Below are 20,681 nucleotides of genomic sequence, written 5' to 3'. Positions count from 1 at the left end.
TAGTATTCTGGCCTGGAGAATTCCGTGAACTGTATAGTCCATGGGGTTGCAAAGAGTCGGACACGACTGAGCGACTCTCACTCACAGGATGCTGCTTTTTTTCCCTCCACGCTGGACACGACGGAATGTTTGCTTGTGATCTTCCCGTTTCACCCCTGCTTTGCCCATTTAATTGGAAGCCTGTTGGGACCAGAGGTCTTGTCTTCCAGGCCTCATTTCATCAAAAACATCGCATGTGTTCAGTCACTCAAAATGCTTCACACATTCTATAGTTAAATAGGTGGCTCCTCTTCGAGGTACTAGGTTTATGTTTTAAACCATAAAAAGTATTTTTGGTTAGACTCCATTATTTTCCATGAGACTAAACTCCCAGAAAGGAATATTTGTCTTCCTTAACATGCAGCCCTGTAAAATCCTTGTTTTGTTGTAAAGAATTGCTCTGGAGTTCTGTTCTTGCCACCCAAAACTGGGTTAAATATGGAGGGCTGTGTTGGTCCCGATATAAGAGGTTATTTTTTTTTAAATTGCTTTCTTAGAAGTCACTCTACATTTGAGATGCCCACAGTTCTCAGGAAATACAGAGTAAAGAGAAAGCTTCCAAACCGGTTCCTCCAGTTAAGGCAGTTGAGTGGCTTAAGCCTTTGATATGAGTTGAACCAAGTCAGGAAGTTAGTAAGGCTGGAGGGCCTTCATGGATAGTTCTCTATTTTTTTTTTCCTCTTTAGCTGTTCACTCTGTCGTCTGGGCTGTAAGTGGGGTCTTTTGTCTTCACTGGGTGCCGGGGCTTAGATGTGAGGGCCCTGCTCGGAAAGGGGGCCTGAATTCCACCTGGACTTCCAGCTGAATGCCCCATAGGTGGCCTTGAGGTTTAAATAGGGGTTCCAGGGGTGGGGGGCTCCTGGCTTCACATTGTTCCCCCAAAACTGGGTTTGCCTCTTGGTGGATATCCAGCCAGTAGTCCCAGCCACGTTGGGAGAAGATGGGGAGAAGGAAGGATTTATTATTATTTGCAGCAAGTAAGGAGCACACTAGGGATCTTTCCCAAAGCATCAGGGATTTTGTTGTTGCTGCTGCTGCTAAGTTCCTTCAGTCGTGTCCGACTCTGTGCTACCCCATGGACTGCAGCCTACCAGGCTCCTCCATCCATGGGATTTTCCAGGCAAGAGTACTGGAGTGGGGTGCCATTGCCTTCTCTGCAGGGATCTTTCCCTGAACAGCAAAACTGGAGAATTTGAAGCTAATGGTGCATGCATATTCATGAGGGAGCTTGGGCAGAGAAGAATTCAGAAGCTAATGGTACATGCTTATTCATGAGGGAGCTTGGGCAGAGAAGAATTCATGGACCTTGAAGCCAAGGTCCATGCTTTAGTTGATTGAAGTCAAGAGGCCCAACGTCACCATTCCATCCTGCACCTGGGTGGGGGCCTTCAATCCCAGGGACCTCAAAGATAAAGGTTATACATACCCCTTGAGGAGGAGCTGAGAGCCTGCTTTGTCACTGCAGTATTGTTTGACCGCCTGCCTTTCTTGATTCCTGTAAGATCATTGACTACCAAGACCTGTTCAAGGGCAAGCAGGGTGACTGGGCTTAGATCACAAAATGCCCTAGGCCAAAATGGCTTCCCTTATGTCAAGAAAGCCACGCCTGGTTCTCTTTCTCTGGGAAACCCATAATCAGTCTGCTTACAACATCTGCAATAGAGAAAGAGTTCATGGTGTTTATGAGTTTGAGCATGTCACTTCCTAGCTCTGGTTTCCCTGACTGGAAAGGGAGGAGGATATTGGCATGCCCAGCTTCAGCATCCGCTCCATTCTGAGATTTTTCAGGTCACTTGTTCACTTATTCAGCACATGCCTGTGGCCTGATAGCCATTTATTTATTGACTGATGATTTGTGGCGTACACCGGGAATGCCCATATACAATGTGGATGTTAAAACTCTGTCAGAGGTGATAGGAAGGTTGCGTCTTCTTTGTTTCCTTCATTGAAGATGGATGCACAGCACATAAACCGTAGCTGGAAATGGGGAAGGGTAGTTTTCAATAGGGTGCTGACTCCTGTCTCTCTGGGAAGATGTTGTTTAATCTGAGACAAAAGCAAAAAGCACCAGAAGGGCACACCAGTGAGTCTCTGGGGGAAGAAGGTGGCTGGGCAAAGGAAAAGGACGTGCAAAATTGATTAAGAGTGTGTAGACAATGAAAAGAATTTTCCCTTTACCCCTCTAGGTTCTTGGTTGTGACCAACAACCACCCCCCACCCCACCCCACCCTCATTGTAATAAAGGACAGATTAATAGGAAAAAAGGCAGATAGATATTTAATAACATGTATATAGGCTTCCCTGGTAGCTCAGACAGTAAAGAATCTGCCTGCAATGCAGGAGACCCATGTTCGATCCCTGGGTTGGGAAGATCCCCTGGAGAAGGGCATGGCAACCCACTCCAGTATTTGCCTGGAGAATCCCATGGACAGAGGAGTCTGGTGGGCTACAGTCCATAGGTTGTAAAGCATCAGACACGGCTGACCAGCCAACACTTCACTTCACATACCTCCTGTGTACATGAGAGACCCAGGAAAGCTGAATAATTCCCCCAGAAGACCCAAACCACCCCCCTTAAATACCTAAAGACCAAAGAAAGAACAGGGTGGGTGGCAGTTACGTGAGCCTGGCAAAGCCCAGTAAGTAAGGGTATGGTTATTACACACATTTAAAGCAGAACCTTCTCAGCAGATAAAAGTTTCTGGAGTCGCAGTCAACCTTTCCTTCCTGGTAGAAGAGGGAGCCCCCACCCCTGGCCCGACACATGGAGATTTCCCTTTGAAGGGAAATGCTCTCAGAAAAGGCTCCCATCTGCTCACTGCCCAGAGCTCCTCTGATGTCTGCTGTTTAACCAGCTCAAGCTAATCCTTATGCCCAGGAGGTGCATTTGGGGGTGGCAAATGCTGCTTTCACCCCTTCAGGTGAAAGCATTTGCTGATTCAAGAAGTCACAGAAGTGTCCTGTTCAGAACGGTAGGAAGGAGAGGAGGGCAGACCCAGCTGCCAGGCTCCAGAGGAGGCAGATGATAGAGGGGTCTGTGACCCGGGGAAAGGGAATAGGTCTGAGATGGATGTCAGCACCTGTGAGGTGAGCTGATGCTCTTGGCTGAGGATGCTGGCCGGTGTCGGGGGACCGTAGTGGAGAAGACGAGGGGCATTTGGAAGCTGTGATAGAGTGCGCAAACGAGGGAGGAGCACGCCTGCAGCCTGGCACTGGGCTGGGCAGAGAGGGCTAACTGCACTGAGATCCATCCTGAGTGAAGGTGCAGCGTGGGGGCAGGATTTCTGGGGTCGTGAGATTTTACCTCCTCAAATTTTTGTTGCTGATTAATTGTCCCATCATCTCCACGAGAGCATGAGTGTGGACTGTGTCCTGACTTTCTGCCTCTTCTCTTCGTGCCAAGGCCTGGATCTGGGCTATGAGTTAGATACTCAGCGTGTATCTGCTGAACAAAGGAAAGCGACATGCTGGCACAGCAGACCATAAGGCGGTCTTTGTTCTTTGTCTGTTGGCGGGGTTTGTTTTGTATTGTTTGGGGATGTTTTTCATTTTTTGGCAGCACTGCGTGGCAGGTGGGATCTTAGTCTCTGACCAGGGATCGAGCCTCTGCCCCCTGCAGTGGAAGTACAGACTCTTAGCCGCTGGACCACCAGGGAAGTCCCCTCGAGACAGTCTTTAAGAAGGCAGCGGACTCCTAAACTGCAAGGAAAATCAGGATCACACACACATGCTGGGGCTCCTTTTAGGAGGGAGAAACTGGATCCTAACAGAGGGTTACAGTACGGCCTGGGGACACCCCTGGTGATGCCCCCCACACCTCTCTCTGTTCCCTTGGTAACCTGCCCTCACCCCAGCACCCCCTTACATATTGCGCCTGACTCCCCAGTAGGCCGCATGCTCTGCGTGGGTGTGCGTGTGTATTTCCTGCACAGGTGCGTGTTAGCCCTTACCCAAGTGTGTAGCACCTCGCTGGCGCTCAGTGAATGTGGGTTAATTCAATCACTCATCATCATCAATCATCTAAACTGGGACTGAAATTGTGTAAAGGGTTTCTGCAGTGGTTACTTTATCTCCCCTTATTAGGTGGTCTGGGCAGGAAAATTTCTCTCTGTTTTGCACCTGAGGAAGGTAGGACCTAGGTCATAAACTCGTTTGTACGTTGGGAGGCATTTTAAACAATTCTGATGCGTGAATCACAAGAGAGTCGCTCTTTGATAGGATGACATTCCGCCTGGGAGTGAGTGACCTGGTATGTGTGTGGGCACATATTTAAGATCTGCAGGCATTCCTACGTTCAACAGAGTTTAAGAGCTCCTGGCCTGTGTTTTGCGTGTGTGCATACGTGCTAAGTCGCTTCAGTCGTGTCTGACTCTTTGCAACCCCATGGACTGCAGCCCGCCAGGCTCCTCTGTCCATGGGGTTCTCCAGGCAAGAATACTGGAGTGGGTTGCCACGCCTCCTCCAGGGGATCTTCCCGACCCAGGGATCGAACCCGCAGCTCTTATGTCTCCTGCGTCGGCAGGCGGGTTCTTCACCACTAGGGCCACCTGGGAAGCCCTGCTGGCCTGTGGCGGTGCTTCTCAAGGGTTACCGGGCAGACAGACCACCCAGGGATCTATAGAAATTCTGAGTCAGCAGGTCTGGGGAGAGACCTGAGAGTCCACAGTTCTAACCAGCGTGCTGGTGAGGCTGAAGCTGCTGGTCCATAGACCACACTTTTTGCAGCAGTGCCTGGGGATCAGGGAAATTCTGAACAAATGCAGAGAAGGGAGAGTACAGCGCATGTGGGGGGAAAGGCAGGGGTGTATTGTCTGAAATTTCATGTATAAAGACATATTGTGCCGTGAACTTGAAAGTGACGTTGTGATTGGATGGGCTTGTCCCGGTCTCCTCTTTCTTCCTGATTTAGCTCGTCTGTCTCTCCATGTTGGAGTAACCCTTCAGATTCCCCAGACCCTCACTTGAAGATAACCAAGAGTCACTCACTCCTCTCTCTCCCATCCTTGCTAGTTCTTTTTTTGAGCACTTATGAAGTCAAGATGGAATGTCTCTGTTTTTACTGTCTATACCATAAGCTCTTGGAGGGTGGGGCTGTTTTTAAATACGCCACTGTGTCCAGTGTTGACTATGGTATCTGCCCTGTCCTAAGTGTGGAGAATCCCAGAATGTCTCATGACTCAGACCTTCAGTCCCAAACATCGAGATTAGCTGCCTAGAATAGAAGTTAACAGCACTGCCAACTAAGTAGAGAATTCTAGGTACCGATACTAGCTTTCCTACTTACTGTCTTAGCATCAGTTTTCTCACCTGTGAAATGGGGGTAAGAACAGTTGCAGCTGCTCATGGTGCAGATAAAATGACACAGCCTGTGCCCAGTACTTACGGCGACGCCTGCACACAGGAAGTTGCTGAGCATCTACACACGCAAAACAGGGATGCAAGGAATCCCTAATGTTTCCTTTGTGTTTGGCGTTTTAGTCAGGCCTCATAAGGACACACAAGAATGAATTCCTCATCTCGCCATTACCTCAACTCCTGGCCCAGGAACACAACTACAGCTCCCCCGCAGGCCACCATCCTCACGTGCTGTACAAAAGGACGGCGGAGGAGAAGGTCCGGCGTTGCCAAGGCTACCTGCGCTCTGGCCGGAACCCTGCGGGTCACCCCCCAAGTCACACTCCCCACACCTCTTGGAGTCCAGAGAGAGAACAGCATCATGGAAGGTTGCAAACGCAGCATTTTTGTGGACGACGCAAGAAATGTATGTAAGGAAACCTTTTCTTGTTCTCTTCCTCTCTGGGCGCTCGACGGGTTTTCCCAAGCATCACTGGGTGTGCTGACTTTGCAGGATAAAACTGGGCTATGCTCAGCCCCCACTGAAGTTAATCTTGGAGATGAGCCAGAAATCACTCCTGTCAGACAAAAACTAGGTGATCCTTTTTTTTTTTTTTTTCAGTTAAACTGGAAAGATTTTTTCCCCTCTTTTAATATCTTTTTAATTGTATGTCCCAATATTATTATAGTTTCTGCATCTTTTCTGCATGAGAAAAGGACCTAGTCTTCCAAATGATGAGAGAGATCAGAGGTGAATTCCCAGGTGTGGTTAGGTATTCTTTTTGAAGATTTGAATCTTCCCTGGTGGCTCAGATGGTGAAGAATCTGCCTGCAATGCAAGACACACGGGTTCAATCCCTGGGTCGGGAAGATGCCCTGGAGAAGGGACTGGCAGCCCGCTCCAGATGCTGTTCTCTTACCTGGAGAATTCCATGGACAGAGGAGCCTGGCGGGCTACAGTCCCTGGGGTTGCAGAGAGTCAGGCATGACTGAGCGACTAACTCAACAGCCTTCCCAGTTAACGAGAATATTGGCACCTGATCGGAGGTGGCGATGGAACATAGGGAGTCTTGGACTTGGCTTGTGACCTGGGCACAACCATCTGCATTTTCCATACCAGCAATGTCCAACAGAAATATAACATCAGCCCCATATGTAATTTTAAATTTTCTAATAGACACATTAAAAAATGCTTAAGTAGGTAAATTAGCATGAATGATATATTTTATTTAACCCAATATATACAAAATATCATCTCAGTATGTCATCAATATAACCAATGAAGTACCAATTTAAATGATGTATTTTATATTCTTTTTCATATTAAATTTTAGAAATCTATTCATTTTACAGAGAACAATTCCAAATCGGACAGTAAATTCTCACCAGAAATGCTTAATCTGTATCTAGATTTTATAAAACTTAAAGGTGAAAAGTAGACATACACAGTCAAGTTGTTCCATATATAAAGTTTTTTCAAGAGCTGAATCAAATACGGTCTTTTAAATATAAAATAAACAATAAAAATTAAACAAAATTTAAAAGCCCATTCCTTCCGTGGCACCAGCCACATTTCAGAGTCTCAGGAGCCTTGAGCAGCCTGTGACTATGTCGTTGGACAGGGCAGCTGGGTGGTACCCAGGAGCAGAGGAAGCGGGTGATCACTAGAGGTCGTGAAAGACACTGTCTAGCACTTTAATTGGTTTCGGGGATTTGGTATTACTGAAATATCCTTTTTAAGGAACATCTATTTGGCATGAATTTGTAATACTAGTGGTATTAAGGATAGTGATGATATTCACAGAGGCAATGACACACACTTGATATGAAATATAAAAGCTATTCTTTAAAGCAACTTTATGATTAGATATTATATTCATTTCACAGATAAGGAAACTGAAACTCAGAGTCATGTATCAAAATGGCCAGTTAAGGTTTTAAATCGAGCTCTAAATGATTTGATCATTTCATTTTTCTCTATGGAGAGCTGACTTCACTATAATGACTGTACCAGTTGTTACAGTATTACATGGATCTATAGTACATACAGTCCTGAGCTTTCCCAGCCAGCAACCCTTGAATCTGTCACTGTCTGTTAACTAAAGGGATAGTGCCTAATCTAACAGGTACTTTGAGGTCTCTGCTCAGACACTATGGCCAATATCCATGCCTGCACCTAATCTATTACAAAGCATTTAATAGAATTTAAAAATATCACTTCTGACCATTCTGTTTCCACAGCAACTAAATTAATATTGGGTCAAAGAGTCCTATTGACCACTAATTTTGTTCTATATTAAAGTTTGTCTTGATGAAACAAGAACGTGGGCAGCATTCTACAGGATACATATTTGTAAGCTTCAGTTAGAAAATAATATACAAACTGTATATAGAAAAAAAGAAGGGGCAGCAGAGGATGAGATGGTTGGATAGCATCACCAACTCAATGGACATGACATTGAGCAAATTCTGGGAGATAATGAAGGACAGGGAATCCTGGCCTGCTGTAACCTATGGAGTTGCCGAGAGTCAGACATGACTTAGCGACTGACTGAACAAGAACAACAGCAATACAAAGTGTGATAATGAATTCAGAAGCAAAGGAAAATGTCTGTGTCCGCAGTTTCTAAGCAATGAAATAAAATGCGCATTGTATGTTTTTAAAGATTCTTCCCACAATACTGATTTTTCTTGACCCACGCTTCCAGCTAGAATTGTAGCTGCTTTTCTTTGACTCTTTGGAGAGCACTTTTGAGTTGCTCAATCCATTTGCCTGTCCACCCATTGCACCTTCTACTGAAAGAGTCTCTCTTGACCACAGATTAGGTCCAAAGTCCCAGAACAGGTGCAGCGGCATCATCTGCCAGGAGACGAGTGAAGTGCTCCTTACGTGTCTCCCTCCTCCCCTGGTTTAGATGTCTGTCTGTCTCCCCCGCTGGTCTCTGCTGATGGCCCTTCCAAATGCTCTTCTGTTCCTTGCAGATGCCCCTAAGCCTCCCACAGAGGACACCTATCTCAGGTTCGATGAATATGGGAGCTCGGGACGGCCCAGAAGGTCAGCTGGCAAGTCACAGAAGGGCCTCAACGTGGAAACCCTTGTGGTGGCAGACAAGAAGATGGTGGAGAAGCACGGCAAGGCCAACGTCACCACGTACATTCTCACGGTCATGAACATGGTACGGCGACAGGCAGGACCCCAGCCTTCTGCCTCCCTGAGTCAGCTCAGAATCGTGGAATTCCCGTGCATGAGTTAAACAGCAGACGCAGCCACGTGACTGTACTGAAAAAGATTAAGTCGGAAGGAAATTGGCTTCCTACATAAATATATTTGGCCAAATCAATGCATACTTGCTCATAAATATGTCTTATTGATCTTCCCTTGCAGTTTTGGAAATGAAAAAAAAAATTTTTTTTTAACTTTTCTCTGATTTCAATTCATTTCAACAGGTTTCCAGCCTCTTTAAAGATGGGACCATTGGAAGTGATATAAACATTGTCGTGGTGAGCCTCATTCTTCTGGAACAAGATCCTGTAGGTGCCACACTTCATTTCTTTTTTTTTTTTTCATTCATTCTGCCATTCAGGGTACACTTAGCGAACGCCTGCTGTGTTGCCACCCCATGGAACTGTCATTAGAAACTCAACTTTGAAAATTTCAAATTACCCTCAAGGAAAGTACAATCCAATAGGGTTGTGTATTTAAATACTAAAACCTCACAAAATGATAATTTATATATAAACATACAATATATGTGTAGATATGCAATGATATAAAATATGATTAAAAGTGCATATGTAATATGGCTACAAAAAAGTAAAATGCATATAAAAAGTAGAATATAGACATTATAAAATATTATGCAGGCTTCACAAGGAAAGTACATTTGGTAAGAGATTTCAATGTTCGCTGGATTTGGCAAGTTGGAGATTCTGGGTAATTATAAAAGGATGTTTTGAAAATATGCTGAAAATAAGTCATCCGAAAATTCAGGTAAATAGCTTACTGTCTCCCAGCACCACCTTAGGTACTACAGAAAATGAACAAGGGATATTTAACTGCCCTTGACTTAGCTACAGGGAGATGCAAGCAGAACAAGTGTTAACTTGTACAGCATCTCCTGCTTCGTGGTGTTTTGAATACAACTGTATTTTCTGAGGTGGGAGTTACCAATCTGACTGTTTTTAAGTCCCCTAAGGCTTTTTCCTCTTCATCTGTAAACCCAGTAATGAATGGACAAAGCAGAGAGTCAGAGGTGAGGCAAAAATGAATGTAACTGCCAGATCTCTAGTGCTCCAGAGGTTAACAATGTATCAAATTATTCTTAGAATTTTAGAAAAGAAGAGAAGGTGTATGTTGTTTGGGAGATACTTCTAATTTACTACTTATACTGTTCCCAAGGACTCAAAGTCAGCAGCATCCTAATTCACTGATAATTAAGGGTTTTGTCTAAAAACTCTCAACTTGGCCCAAGTTAATAGTTCTTAGGAAAAATTTGATTGAAAAATTATTTAAAGAGTAGGTCCTTGCTTACCCTTTAGAATATTGTAATTATTTGTTTCTTCATCCATCCAGTGAGCTTTCAGTTTATTGATTGATGGACTGTAACTATGATGTGCTGAGCCCTTTCCTGGAAATTTTGACAGAGGAGTGAGCAAGCCATGATCAGTTCTGTCCTCATGATCAACTGAAGGATCCACTGAACTTTACGCCACTAAGTAATCATTATGTTGTAAAAGCAGTAACGGTTCTATAAAGATGGTACCAGTGTGAGACGGACAAAGGTGCTTCTAACTGATGCCAATTTATTTGTTATAGAAATACAACTGGTCACAAAGCACACTGCTGAAACTCTGTGGTTACTTCCAATATTGTGAACATTTACCTGCAACCGTTTTAAACACCAATTACGTCCAACCTTAGCTCAGGTGTTTTCCCCGTTGACCCTTCCCCCAGAAACGTGATGCTTCTGTGTTTGCCTGTACAAATGGAGTGATGCGACATTCTCACATTTGTCACGCATCCACACTTTGATTTGTGCGGTTTTCCTGTAGGGAGGATTGCTGATCAACCATCATGCAGACCAGTCTCTGAATAGCTTCTGTCAGTGGCAGTCTGCCCTCGTTGGAAAGAACGGCAAGAGGCATGACCATGCTATCTTACTCACAGGATTTGATATCTGTTCCTGGAAGAATGAACCGTGTGACACTCTAGGTATGATATGAACACGTGCTTCATGCACACCCATGTCAGCTAAAAGCACAGGCTGGAAACTTTCTGTTGGGTGAGTGGCTCTCGGGATTCTTATTAAGGAGATAATCTTTAAATTGTGGAGTATCCTCATTGTACCCTCTCTGAATATTGTTCTGTTTAACTGAACAGTGTGGAATGGGGACCCCTTTACTTTATTCCTGTTGTGTTTTTCTTTATTAAACTTTGTAATGATCCTGCAGGCATGAGATCAATTATCATTTAACTACGCAAGTTGTAGGTTATTCCCAAAGCGTCTTGAGTGCAGAGCTGGATAGCTGAAAAGAGCCTGCCTACTCTCTGTGGCATTCAACTGTGCCCCTAAGTAAGCATGCTTTTTTAAAAAAGTTATTTGAACTTTGAAGGACTCAGCTGAAAGTATCTTTAAAAAGAAACAAAATGTTAAGTTCTACTCTTATCTATAAGGGAGGACAGAGAGCCATATACCTTTAGCGTTTTTTCTGCAAGAAAAAAAAATCACCTTTTAAACTAAAAGTGTGCACAGCATTTGGACATCAGAAATGATCAGGAGTGTTTCCTTTGGATTTGAAATTGCTCTCTCAACAGGGTTCGCCCCCATCAGTGGGATGTGCAGCAAGTACCGAAGCTGTACCATCAATGAGGACACAGGGCTTGGCCTGGCCTTCACCATCGCTCACGAGTCAGGGCACAAGTAAGTGACCCCTCAATGCACTGCTTTATATGAAAGCCAGTTGGGTGGTTCATTGGCTTTGCTCTAATGATTATTATCTATCTGGGTGGAATAAATAGGACACATCTTATATAAGGTTTACAATAGTACTTGACTGTTTTTTCCATTTGTGGAAGTTGCTCAGTCGTGTCTGACTCTTTGAGACCCCATGGACTGGAGCCCGTGGGCTCCTCAGTCCATGCAGTTCTCCAGGCCAGAATACTGGAGTGGGTAGCCGTTCCCTTCTCCTTGGGATCTTCCAAACCCAGGTCTCCCACATTGCAGGCGGGTTCTTTTCCGTCTGAGCCACCAGGGAAGCCCATGAATACTGGAGTGGGTAGCCTATCTCTTCTCCAGGGGATCTTCCCAACCCAGGAATCGAATCAGGGTCTCCTGCAATGCAGGCAGTTTCTTTACCAGCTGAGCTACCAGGGAAGATCACACTTTACTGAAAGAAGGACCCCACCAAGGGCCAGTCATTGTCAAGGCTCTTATTGAACAACATGTGATAGTTGTTGGATACTTAGCATTCCATTGTGTGTGTAAATGGAGGCTGCTGTTGTTCAGACTGTAAGTAACATGGCCTAATAGTTAAATTATGAAGGAGACAAATCATAAGATTTTGATAAAACTTTTGACATGTACCAAAGAAAATGTATATTATCTTTTTATAGGCTGTCAAATCAAACTTAGGAAATTAAAAATAATTGAAGTTCAAAATCCAATTCAATTGGATTTCTTATATCAGGAAAACTACACTAAGGTGCTGGTTTAATGACCATTCCCTCTTAGAGGAATGGCTTTGATCTCTCCCCACCTTATCCCCCTTTCTGTGACTCTTACTCTTTCCTTGGGTGCTTTATACATAAATTTCCCTCTGCTTTTGACTTTCACGAATATATTTAGAAAGACTGTCTCCCAAACAAACCCCTTAGCTTCTTGGTTAGGTACAAAGAAGAAGCGAATTGGGCAGAGTGGAGCTTGGGAAACTGCTTTCCCTGAGTGTACGCTGAGGTTAATAAATACCTATGTGTGGATACATCACCTCTAATGCCGTGTATCAGCGCGTGTATGTTGACTCTAGAAAGGTAGCATAGATCCTATTTTGTACAAAGCCGAAAGTGAGACATAGATGATGCAGAGAACAAATGTGTGGACACCCAGGGGGAAGAGGCAGTGGGATGAACTGGGAGACTGAATTGATGTATGCACACCGCTGTGGATAAAGCAGATAACTAGGGGACCTGCTGTAGGACAGGGGCCTCTACTCAGGGCTCTACGGTGACCTAAAAGGGAAGGAAACCTGAAAAAGAGGGGGCATGTGTATACGTATAGCTGATTCACTTTGCCATACAGTAAATACTAACACAGTATTGTGAAGCAACCAGTAAAAATTAATTTAAAATTTTTTTAAAATCCCTGGGGCCCTCACTGATCAGCTCACAGTATACAGCCATCCTGCCGTTACTAACCTGATAAATTGAGAGGAATGATGGGAAAATGGCTGGTTTGTAGACGGGAGTCACAACAGAATTGTTGTTGTTGTTGTTCAGTCATATCCAACTCTTTGCAACCCCATGGACTGCAGCACATCAGGCTTCCCTGTCCTTCACTAATCTCCTGGAGCTTACTCAAACTCACGTCCATTGAGTCGGTGATGCCATCCAACCGTCTCATCCTCTGTCAACTGCTTCTCCTCGTGCCTTCAATCTTTCCCAGCACGAGGATCTTTTCCAATGAGTAGGCTCTTCGCTTCAGGTAGCCAAAAGTATTGGAGTTTTAGCTTCAGCATCAGTCCTTCCAGTGAATATTCAGGATTGATTTCCTTTAGGATGGACTGGTTGGATCTCCTTGCAGTCCAAGGGACGCCCAAGAGTCTTCTCCAGCGTCACAGTTCAAAAGCATCACTTCTTCGGCGCTCAGTCTTCGTTACGGTCCAGCTCTCTTTTCTTCTTGCAGTTTCAGTAACTCTGTCCCTTACTTGGGTTCCCTGATTCTCAGTACACCTTTCTCGTCCTCTGCTCACAGTTTGGAAAATGGGTCCCGGAAGCCTTTCTGTTTGCTTTCTGTCCTAGTTTTGGCATGGTTCATGATGGAGAAGGCAACCCCTGCAGGAAGACGGAAGGCAGCATCATGTCGCCCACGCTGACCGGAAACAATGGTGTGTTCTCATGGTCTTCTTGCAGCCGGCAGTACCTCAAGAAATTCCTCAGGTAAGAAGACAGGCCAGGGCCAAGGGCACTACCCAGTTCGCAGGAGTGACCGTGAATGGTGCTCAGTAGACACGAAAGCAAGTACTTGGTGGGTTGATGGTGATGATGATGTTGTCGTGACTGTGGCTGAAAAAAATACATGGAAGGCCTAATACTGTGTTACATGTTCTCCACATAATGCTGCCGTCAGTCCTCACATCAGTCCTATTATTATCCTCGTTTTAGAGTTGAGGAAATTGAGTCTTAGGCTGGTTAATAGTGTTCCTGAAGGTTCTACAGCTGATAAGTTGAGGACAAAAGACACCCTTAGATCTGTGATGTCTCCAAAATCTCTGCTTAGAACTGTCTGCTCTAAGACATCCAGAGGTTGCTGGATATATTATCTTTTTATTGTGACTGATTATTTTAATCTAGTCAATCAACTCGGTCATAAGAGTATTAAGAGTACTAAAATAGAGTGTTTGTTTTACAATGAATGGAGCATTGTGGTGATTGGCTATTTTGTTTGAAATGGCCAGGAGCTAACTCGGTGTCCAAAAGACATCCAAAGGGCATGAAAGCTATGTAAAATTCCTCTGGTAACTCAGAATTCCTAGATTTATTTCATTAGTAAAATGGGAGCTAGCGAGTTAGGAATCTGTTTGATTCGTATTAAATGATGAACACCAGCTTGAAACGCTTTGAAGTTTCCTTTGCTTTTATTGAATATAATACATATTTAACCATTTGGACATTATGCAACACTAGAGGCATTAGACATGTATGTATGTATCTCATTTTTCATACGTGTGTAGATATACCTTGTTAATCTATGTTGATGCACAAGACCACTCAGGTTCTAAAGGCATCGCCTCTTGACCAGGTATTAGGGAAACTAACCAAGTTTCTTTGGGAATTGATATTCTTAATACTTTTTCTTTAACCTGTACCATTGCCTATTATTTGCAGATGTTTACAGACTTAGCCATACACACAGGCAAGGATGATTCAGTGGAAGGATGTCAAGCCAAATGATGCCCCAAAGGACAGTGAAATATTGACAAAGCTTTTGTTATGTGACTTTGTCACACAGGAGATTTTCTTACTAGTTTTCAATTTATGGTCTGGGGCCTTAAGTTACGTTTCCTATCTCATGTGAGAATGAAATCAATAAATATGACAAATCAAGGTCAACTTAGTATAAATTGAAGCTCTTACTATAAATTGACTGTCACGAATATGATATAGTTAATCGTTTTGGCTGATGAGGACAATAAGAACAACAAAAGCTAACTTTGAATGCTTCCTGTGCTGTGTTGAGCGTGTTACTGTGTCTTGCTTGATCTGTGAACAACTCTTACAGAAGTCAGATTATGTTAGTAATCAGATACGTAGGAGTTGGTCATATCGGCTTGGTTGACTAGGACCCCCATCTGTCTGACTCCGAAGTCGTGTGTAACCACCATGCTGTTTTATCTCTCACTGATACCCTAGTTTAATTATTTAAATAAGTGGAGATAAGGTGCATGAAAATCCATCCCATCTGGACTGTGTGTTTTTCCAACACATCCCAGTTCAGTATACCTCAGGGAGATTGTTCTGCTTTGTTTCCATTGTATCCTTTCTCCTGATTTCTTTCAAAAGCCTTATTCATTTGTTGCTCATAAAGATTCCTGGAGGTAAAATATATCTTCGACCACACCCCATTATCTGTTTAAAACAAACAAACATAGCATGACTTTCAACTTTGTGGAGACAGGTAATTGTCTCTAGTTTATTTATTTATTTATTTTTAATTTTATTTTTAATTTTAAAATCTTTAATTCTTACATGTGTTAAATTATGACTTTAGTACTCACCACAGAGCAGGCACTCAGTAAAAATTTGTTGAATATTGTTGAATGAGACTGTTGGGGAAAGTTGGCGTTTCCCATCTCCTTGCAGGTCAAGTTTAACCAATCAGATAACCGTAACTTCCAGTCCCACGTAAACACTTTGTGGTCCTGTAAATTTCATTTTCTTCGACAGGACAGGACTCGCTCTTAATTTTAAGCGTGAGCCTATTGCTTTGCCATGTTACGTTTTCCTTTGCATGAATGCATTCAGAAGTATAGTGTTCTGTGTGGCAAGACCGCAGAGAAACATGGTAACTAATAAGGATGTGTTATTGCAGCACACCTCAGGCTGGGTGTCTGGTGGATGAGCCCAAGCAAACAGGACAGTATAAATATCCAGACAAACTCCCAGGACAGATTTACGATGCTGACACACAGTGCAAGTGGCAGTTTGGAGCCAAAGCCAAGTTATGCAGCCTCGGTTTTGTGAAGGTATGTTTGCTTGTGATTTCAAACTTGCTAAGATTCTATCGTGTGTCTGTGTACCTAACACAAGGATAAACATTTGGTTTGCTAAGGCCAAGGGTTAGAGTCTGGGTTACCTCTGAAATGTCATTTGTTTGGCGTGATAATCAAGTGGCAATTTTACTGTCAATGAATTATCCAGACTTATCCCCCATAGACCATGCCTGGTTTAAATACCGAATTCCTCCTCTGTAGACAACGATTTTATCACAGGTAGTAAATCTAGATACAATGGCTTTCACCTAACGCTCGTAACTAATTCTGTTCATTTTGTTGTGTTTCATACTCTTATTTTTTTAATTAATTAGTTTAATTGAAGGATAATTACTTTACAATTTTGTGATGGGTTTTACCATACATCAGCATGAATCAGCCGCAGATATACATGTGTCCCCCCGTCCTGAACCCCTCCTCCCACCTCCCTCCCCACCCCATCCCTCTGGGTTGTCCCAGAGCACCAGCTTTGGGTGCCTTGCTGCACGCACAGAGCTTGCTCTGGTCATCTCTTTTCCGTATGGTAATGTACGTGTTTCAGTGTTATTCTCTTAAAACTACCCTCGCCTTTAATGTAATTCATATAAGACCATCACCCTTTCAAAATGCACACATATACCTTTTACAGTAATATGAACACGATCTTTGGCAGCTAACCTCTTTTGGTATGTAAAAATTCAAGGTGTATCTTGAGGAATTTTAAGACTACTCAAGATTTTTGTGTGAAGTCTTTCTTTCAAGGAACACTTCCCTGTTTTATAAATAAGTTTGTATTATTTCTTTTAGATTCTGCATATAAGCGATATCATATTATATTTGTCTTTCTCTGGCTTACTTCACTTAGAATGATAAACTTCCCAAGTGGTACAGTGTTAAAGACTCTGCCTACCAAATGCAGGAGACCCAAGAGACATGGGCTCGATCCCTGGGTTGGAAAGATCCCCTGGAGTAGGAAATGGCAATCCACTCTAGTATTCTTGCCTGGAGAATCCCCTTGGACAGAGGAGCCTGGTGGGCTACAGTCCATGGGATCACAAAGAGTCGGACGCGACTGAGCGACTAAGCACAGCACAGTGCACGTCTGTGTTGTTGCAGACGGCACTGCTTCATCTTTTTATGGCCAAGTAATATTCCATTACGTATACATACACTGCATCTTCTTTATCCATTCATCTTTGCTGCACTATGAAAGTGAAAGGCGCTCAGTCATGGCCGACTCTGTGTCCAGTCCATGGAATGCGCCTCTGTCCATGCAATTCCCCAGGCCAGAATGCCGGAGTGGGTAGCAGTTCCCTTCTCCAGGGGATCTTCCCAACCCAGGGATTGAACCCAGGTCTCCCGCATTACAGGCGGACTCTTTACCAGCTGAGCCACCAGGGAAGCCCAAGAATACTGGAGTGGGTCACCTATCTCTTCTCCAGGGGCCCTTCCTGATCTAGGAATCGAATCAGGGTGTTAATCAACCATACACCAGTATAAAATTTAAAATTAAAAAAAGGAAGACATATCTTTCTATGAAAAAGATACATGGGAAAAAGCAAAAGTCCAGGAGATAGAAATGGGAGAAACGTTCTTCTGATTGGTCAACAACCATGCCACTGACCATCTCAATGTCACTAAAAAGTAGAATCATTTTTAAGCTGGTTGCTTCCTAGTATCCAAAGAGAAATGTGGAAATCCTGGGTGTCTGGAGACCTGGAAATTATGGAGATTGGCAGCTGCTCTTCCCATCTCTGTGTCTCTTCCCTCCCCTCCTCTCTCTCCCTTTTCCCTACTACCGTTCCCACCATGAGCAGCACCACCGCCGCCCATCTACCTATAGCAACTGCTTAGCCTCTGCTCCACACATGGCGTTCTGCTTAGAGACATATTTCACTTTTCCTCAACCTTCACAAAAGCCTTTTGAAGGGAGAATCATCACCTGCTTTTTAACTGGGGCTCAGAGAATTCCATTTGCCCAAAGCCACACAACTTTTAGATGGTAGAGATTAAACATCTCTTCACCCATACTGATGAGTATGGGTGCTTCCTCCTCATTAGGTAATTCCAGTGTTTCCTAAACTTCAGCATTAACGTTCAGTCCGTAAGAACTACTTTTACTAGTTGTGCCGTATCTCTGTGTGATGACTCACTTGTTGCTTTTTTATGAATCAACCCACTTGGAAAAAAACAGAAGTCCAGTCCTGAGGAATAATAACCCCCAAATCACCGGTTTGATATGGGATTACGTGTGTTTCTAATGCAACTTAAGTGCATAGCTATTAGAAAAATGTACGCATACACCATCCACATTTATCTGGTATATCCTCCATGGTGCCTGGATCTTAATTTGGCAAACACTAGTCTATCATGTGTATAAATTAACAAATTCACAATTACTTCTAACTAAGGTGAAGCTTTTGGCAGAAAAAAGTAGCCATTCTTTTCTTGGAAAAAGCTTATCGGCTAACTTTGTCTCTTGTCATTCCATTCTTAAAGGTATTGCTAGCTTATTCCTTTGCGAATCATATATGCAGCGCTAAATATGCAACAAACGCACAAATGGTAATGACTTTGATTTTCCTTAGAAATACACAGTGAACTTCTAAAATGCTATTGGGAACTCTGGTGGGCCAGTGGTTAGAGCTCTTCACTTTCACTGTCAAGGGTGTGGATTCAATCCTTGACTGGGGAGCTAAGATCCTGAAAGCCACACTATGCAGCCAAACAAAAAATAATAATAATAACTGTCATTACTTGAGGATCATATATTCCACAAGCACTTGTCAGATGCCTGCGCAAAGTTTAAACAACTATCCTGAAGTTATAGATCTTTCTCTGGAACCAAACCATATTTTTGAAAGATAGCATCTCAGTGTGATGGCGTTTCCTAGGAAGTGGTGCAGAGGCACGTGGAAGTTCTAGACTAAAAGACTGCAGAAACTGAAGAAAGGCACAGATGTAGGGGTGTCTGGCGGGGTCGCAAGATCCGATATACAAATGTCAAATCATTGTGTTGTATGTGTGTTCAGTCGAGTCTGACTGTGACACCCTGGACTATAGCCCGCGAGGCTCCTCTATCCATGGGATTCTCCAGGCAAGAACACTGGAGTGGGTTGCCATTTCCTTCTCCAGGGGAACTTCCTGACCCAGGGATCAAACCCACGTCTCTTGTGTCTCCTGCACTGGCAGGCGGCTTCCTTGTCACCTGGGAATCCCATATGTCAGTTATTCTGTACTTGTTCGGTCACTCAGTCCTGTCCGACTCTTTGTGACCCCATGAACTGCAGCGCGCCAGGCCTCCCTGTCCTTCACCATCTCCTGGAGTTTGCTCAGACTCATGTCCATTGAGTTGGTGATGCCATCCAACCATCTCATCCTCTGTTGTCCCCTTCTCCTCCTGCCCTCAGTCTTTCCTATCATCAGGGTCTTTTCTGGTGAGTTAGCTCTTCACATCAGGTGGCCAAAGTATTGGAGCTTCAGCTTCAGCATCAGTCCTTCTAATGAATATTCAGGATTTACTTCCTGTAGGATTGACTGGTTTGATCTCCTAGCAGTCCAAGGGACTCTCAAGAGTCTTCTCCAACACCACAGTTCAAAAGCGTCAATTCTTTGGTGCTCAGCTTTCTTTATAGTCCAACTCTCACATCCATACATGACTACTGGAAAAACCATAGCTTTGACTAGGCAGACCTTTGTTGGCAAAGTAATGTCTGCTTTTTAATATGCTGTCTGGGTTTGTCATAGCTTTTCTTCCAAGGAGCAAGCGTCTTTTAATTTCATGGCTGCAGTCACCATCTGCAGTGATTTGGGGACCCAAGAAAATAAAATCTGTCACTGTTTCCACTGTTTCCCCATCTATTTGCCGTGAAGTTATACCCCCAGTAAAAAATTATTTCAAAAAGAATTTGACATTGGGAGGAATAAAGAGAAACTTCCTAGTATCTAAATACAGCTACTTTGCAATCTATTAAATTTACTACATCACATTTCAACTTCTAGCAGCTCTCGCAGGGACTTAGATTCCAGCTGCATTGATGAGCTTGTAAGTTTCTCAGGCATTTCCTGGTTCCGTGTCCATAGGTCTTTGCATGCTTTCCATCCTGAAATGCTGCATGGCCATGAGGACAAGTATCTCTCATTTTTTTATTACTATTGTTAAAGATTCCGCTCAAATATTACCTCTGTTTTTCCCCCAAGGAAACTTAAACTCCACTTTCCCTGAGCTCTATTTTCACCTTTTATGTCACCTCCATAGACTTGTGATGCTAATATTTTAACTCTCTGTGTATATCTCTTGCCTCAATAGGTAGAGTGTCTGCAATGCCTGTCATGTACCTGACGTATTAACAGATACCCAGTAATTGCTTATTGGATTTACAGTGATAATCAAAGTCCACATATTTCTTGTGGCTGTTCCACATAGCATGTGGGATCTTAGTTCCCTGAACAGGAATCGGACCTGCGTCCTCTGTGTTGGGAGCACGAAATCTTAACCCTTGGACTACCAAGGAAGTCTGGTCAAAGCCCACGTATTGTTAGCACTCCCATTTTCAGAACATGGACGATTTTGCCTCCATCTCTTTCTCATCGCTCCTCAAGGAAGCAGGAGTGGCCTCTTGGAGAAAGAGAGGAGCCAAAGATGACTCTGGGGCTTGGGGCTTGTGCAGCTGATAGGATGAGGGTGTCATAAATGAGCTGCAGAGGCTGAACGTGGAACAGATTTGGGGGGACAGCTGGGGAATTGTGTTTTGGTTGTATTAAATTTGAGATGCTTGATAAAGTTGGATTGGCAGAGACCTTTAATCTTTGTGCATCTCATACTTCCCTTAAAGGGGCATCTG

The 20,681-nt window shown here is 43.8% G+C and overlaps 1 protein-coding gene across 2 annotated transcripts in view; it reads left to right on the top strand.

The window, feature by feature from the left end:
• ADAMTS18 (ADAM metallopeptidase with thrombospondin type 1 motif 18) overlaps positions 1-20,681 on the top strand; it is a 151,146-nt gene that overhangs the window by 67,361 nt on the left and 63,104 nt on the right. Inside the window, exons 4-10 of one of the 2 annotated variants that reach the window (XM_069549626.1) lie at positions 5,518-5,800; positions 8,356-8,549; positions 8,821-8,904; positions 10,426-10,585; positions 11,189-11,294; positions 13,388-13,525; positions 15,678-15,831. In XM_069549626.1, the coding sequence (XP_069405727.1) occupies positions 5,518-5,800; positions 8,356-8,549; positions 8,821-8,904; positions 10,426-10,585; positions 11,189-11,294; positions 13,388-13,525; positions 15,678-15,831 (1,119 nt within the window). Of the gene's footprint in view, positions 1-5,517; positions 5,805-8,355; positions 8,550-8,820; positions 8,905-10,425; positions 10,586-11,188; positions 11,295-13,387; positions 13,526-15,677; positions 15,832-20,681 lie in introns of both variants that reach the window. The other variant, XM_069549627.1, reaches the window with a different exon arrangement.

The sequence above is a fragment of the Ovis canadensis genome, chromosome 14 (assembly GCF_042477335.2).
Source record: "Ovis canadensis isolate MfBH-ARS-UI-01 breed Bighorn chromosome 14, ARS-UI_OviCan_v2, whole genome shotgun sequence".
In the NCBI taxonomy this organism is placed as follows: Eukaryota; Metazoa; Chordata; class Mammalia; order Artiodactyla; family Bovidae; genus Ovis; species Ovis canadensis.
This window is presented reverse-complemented; position numbering and strand designations above follow the sequence as displayed.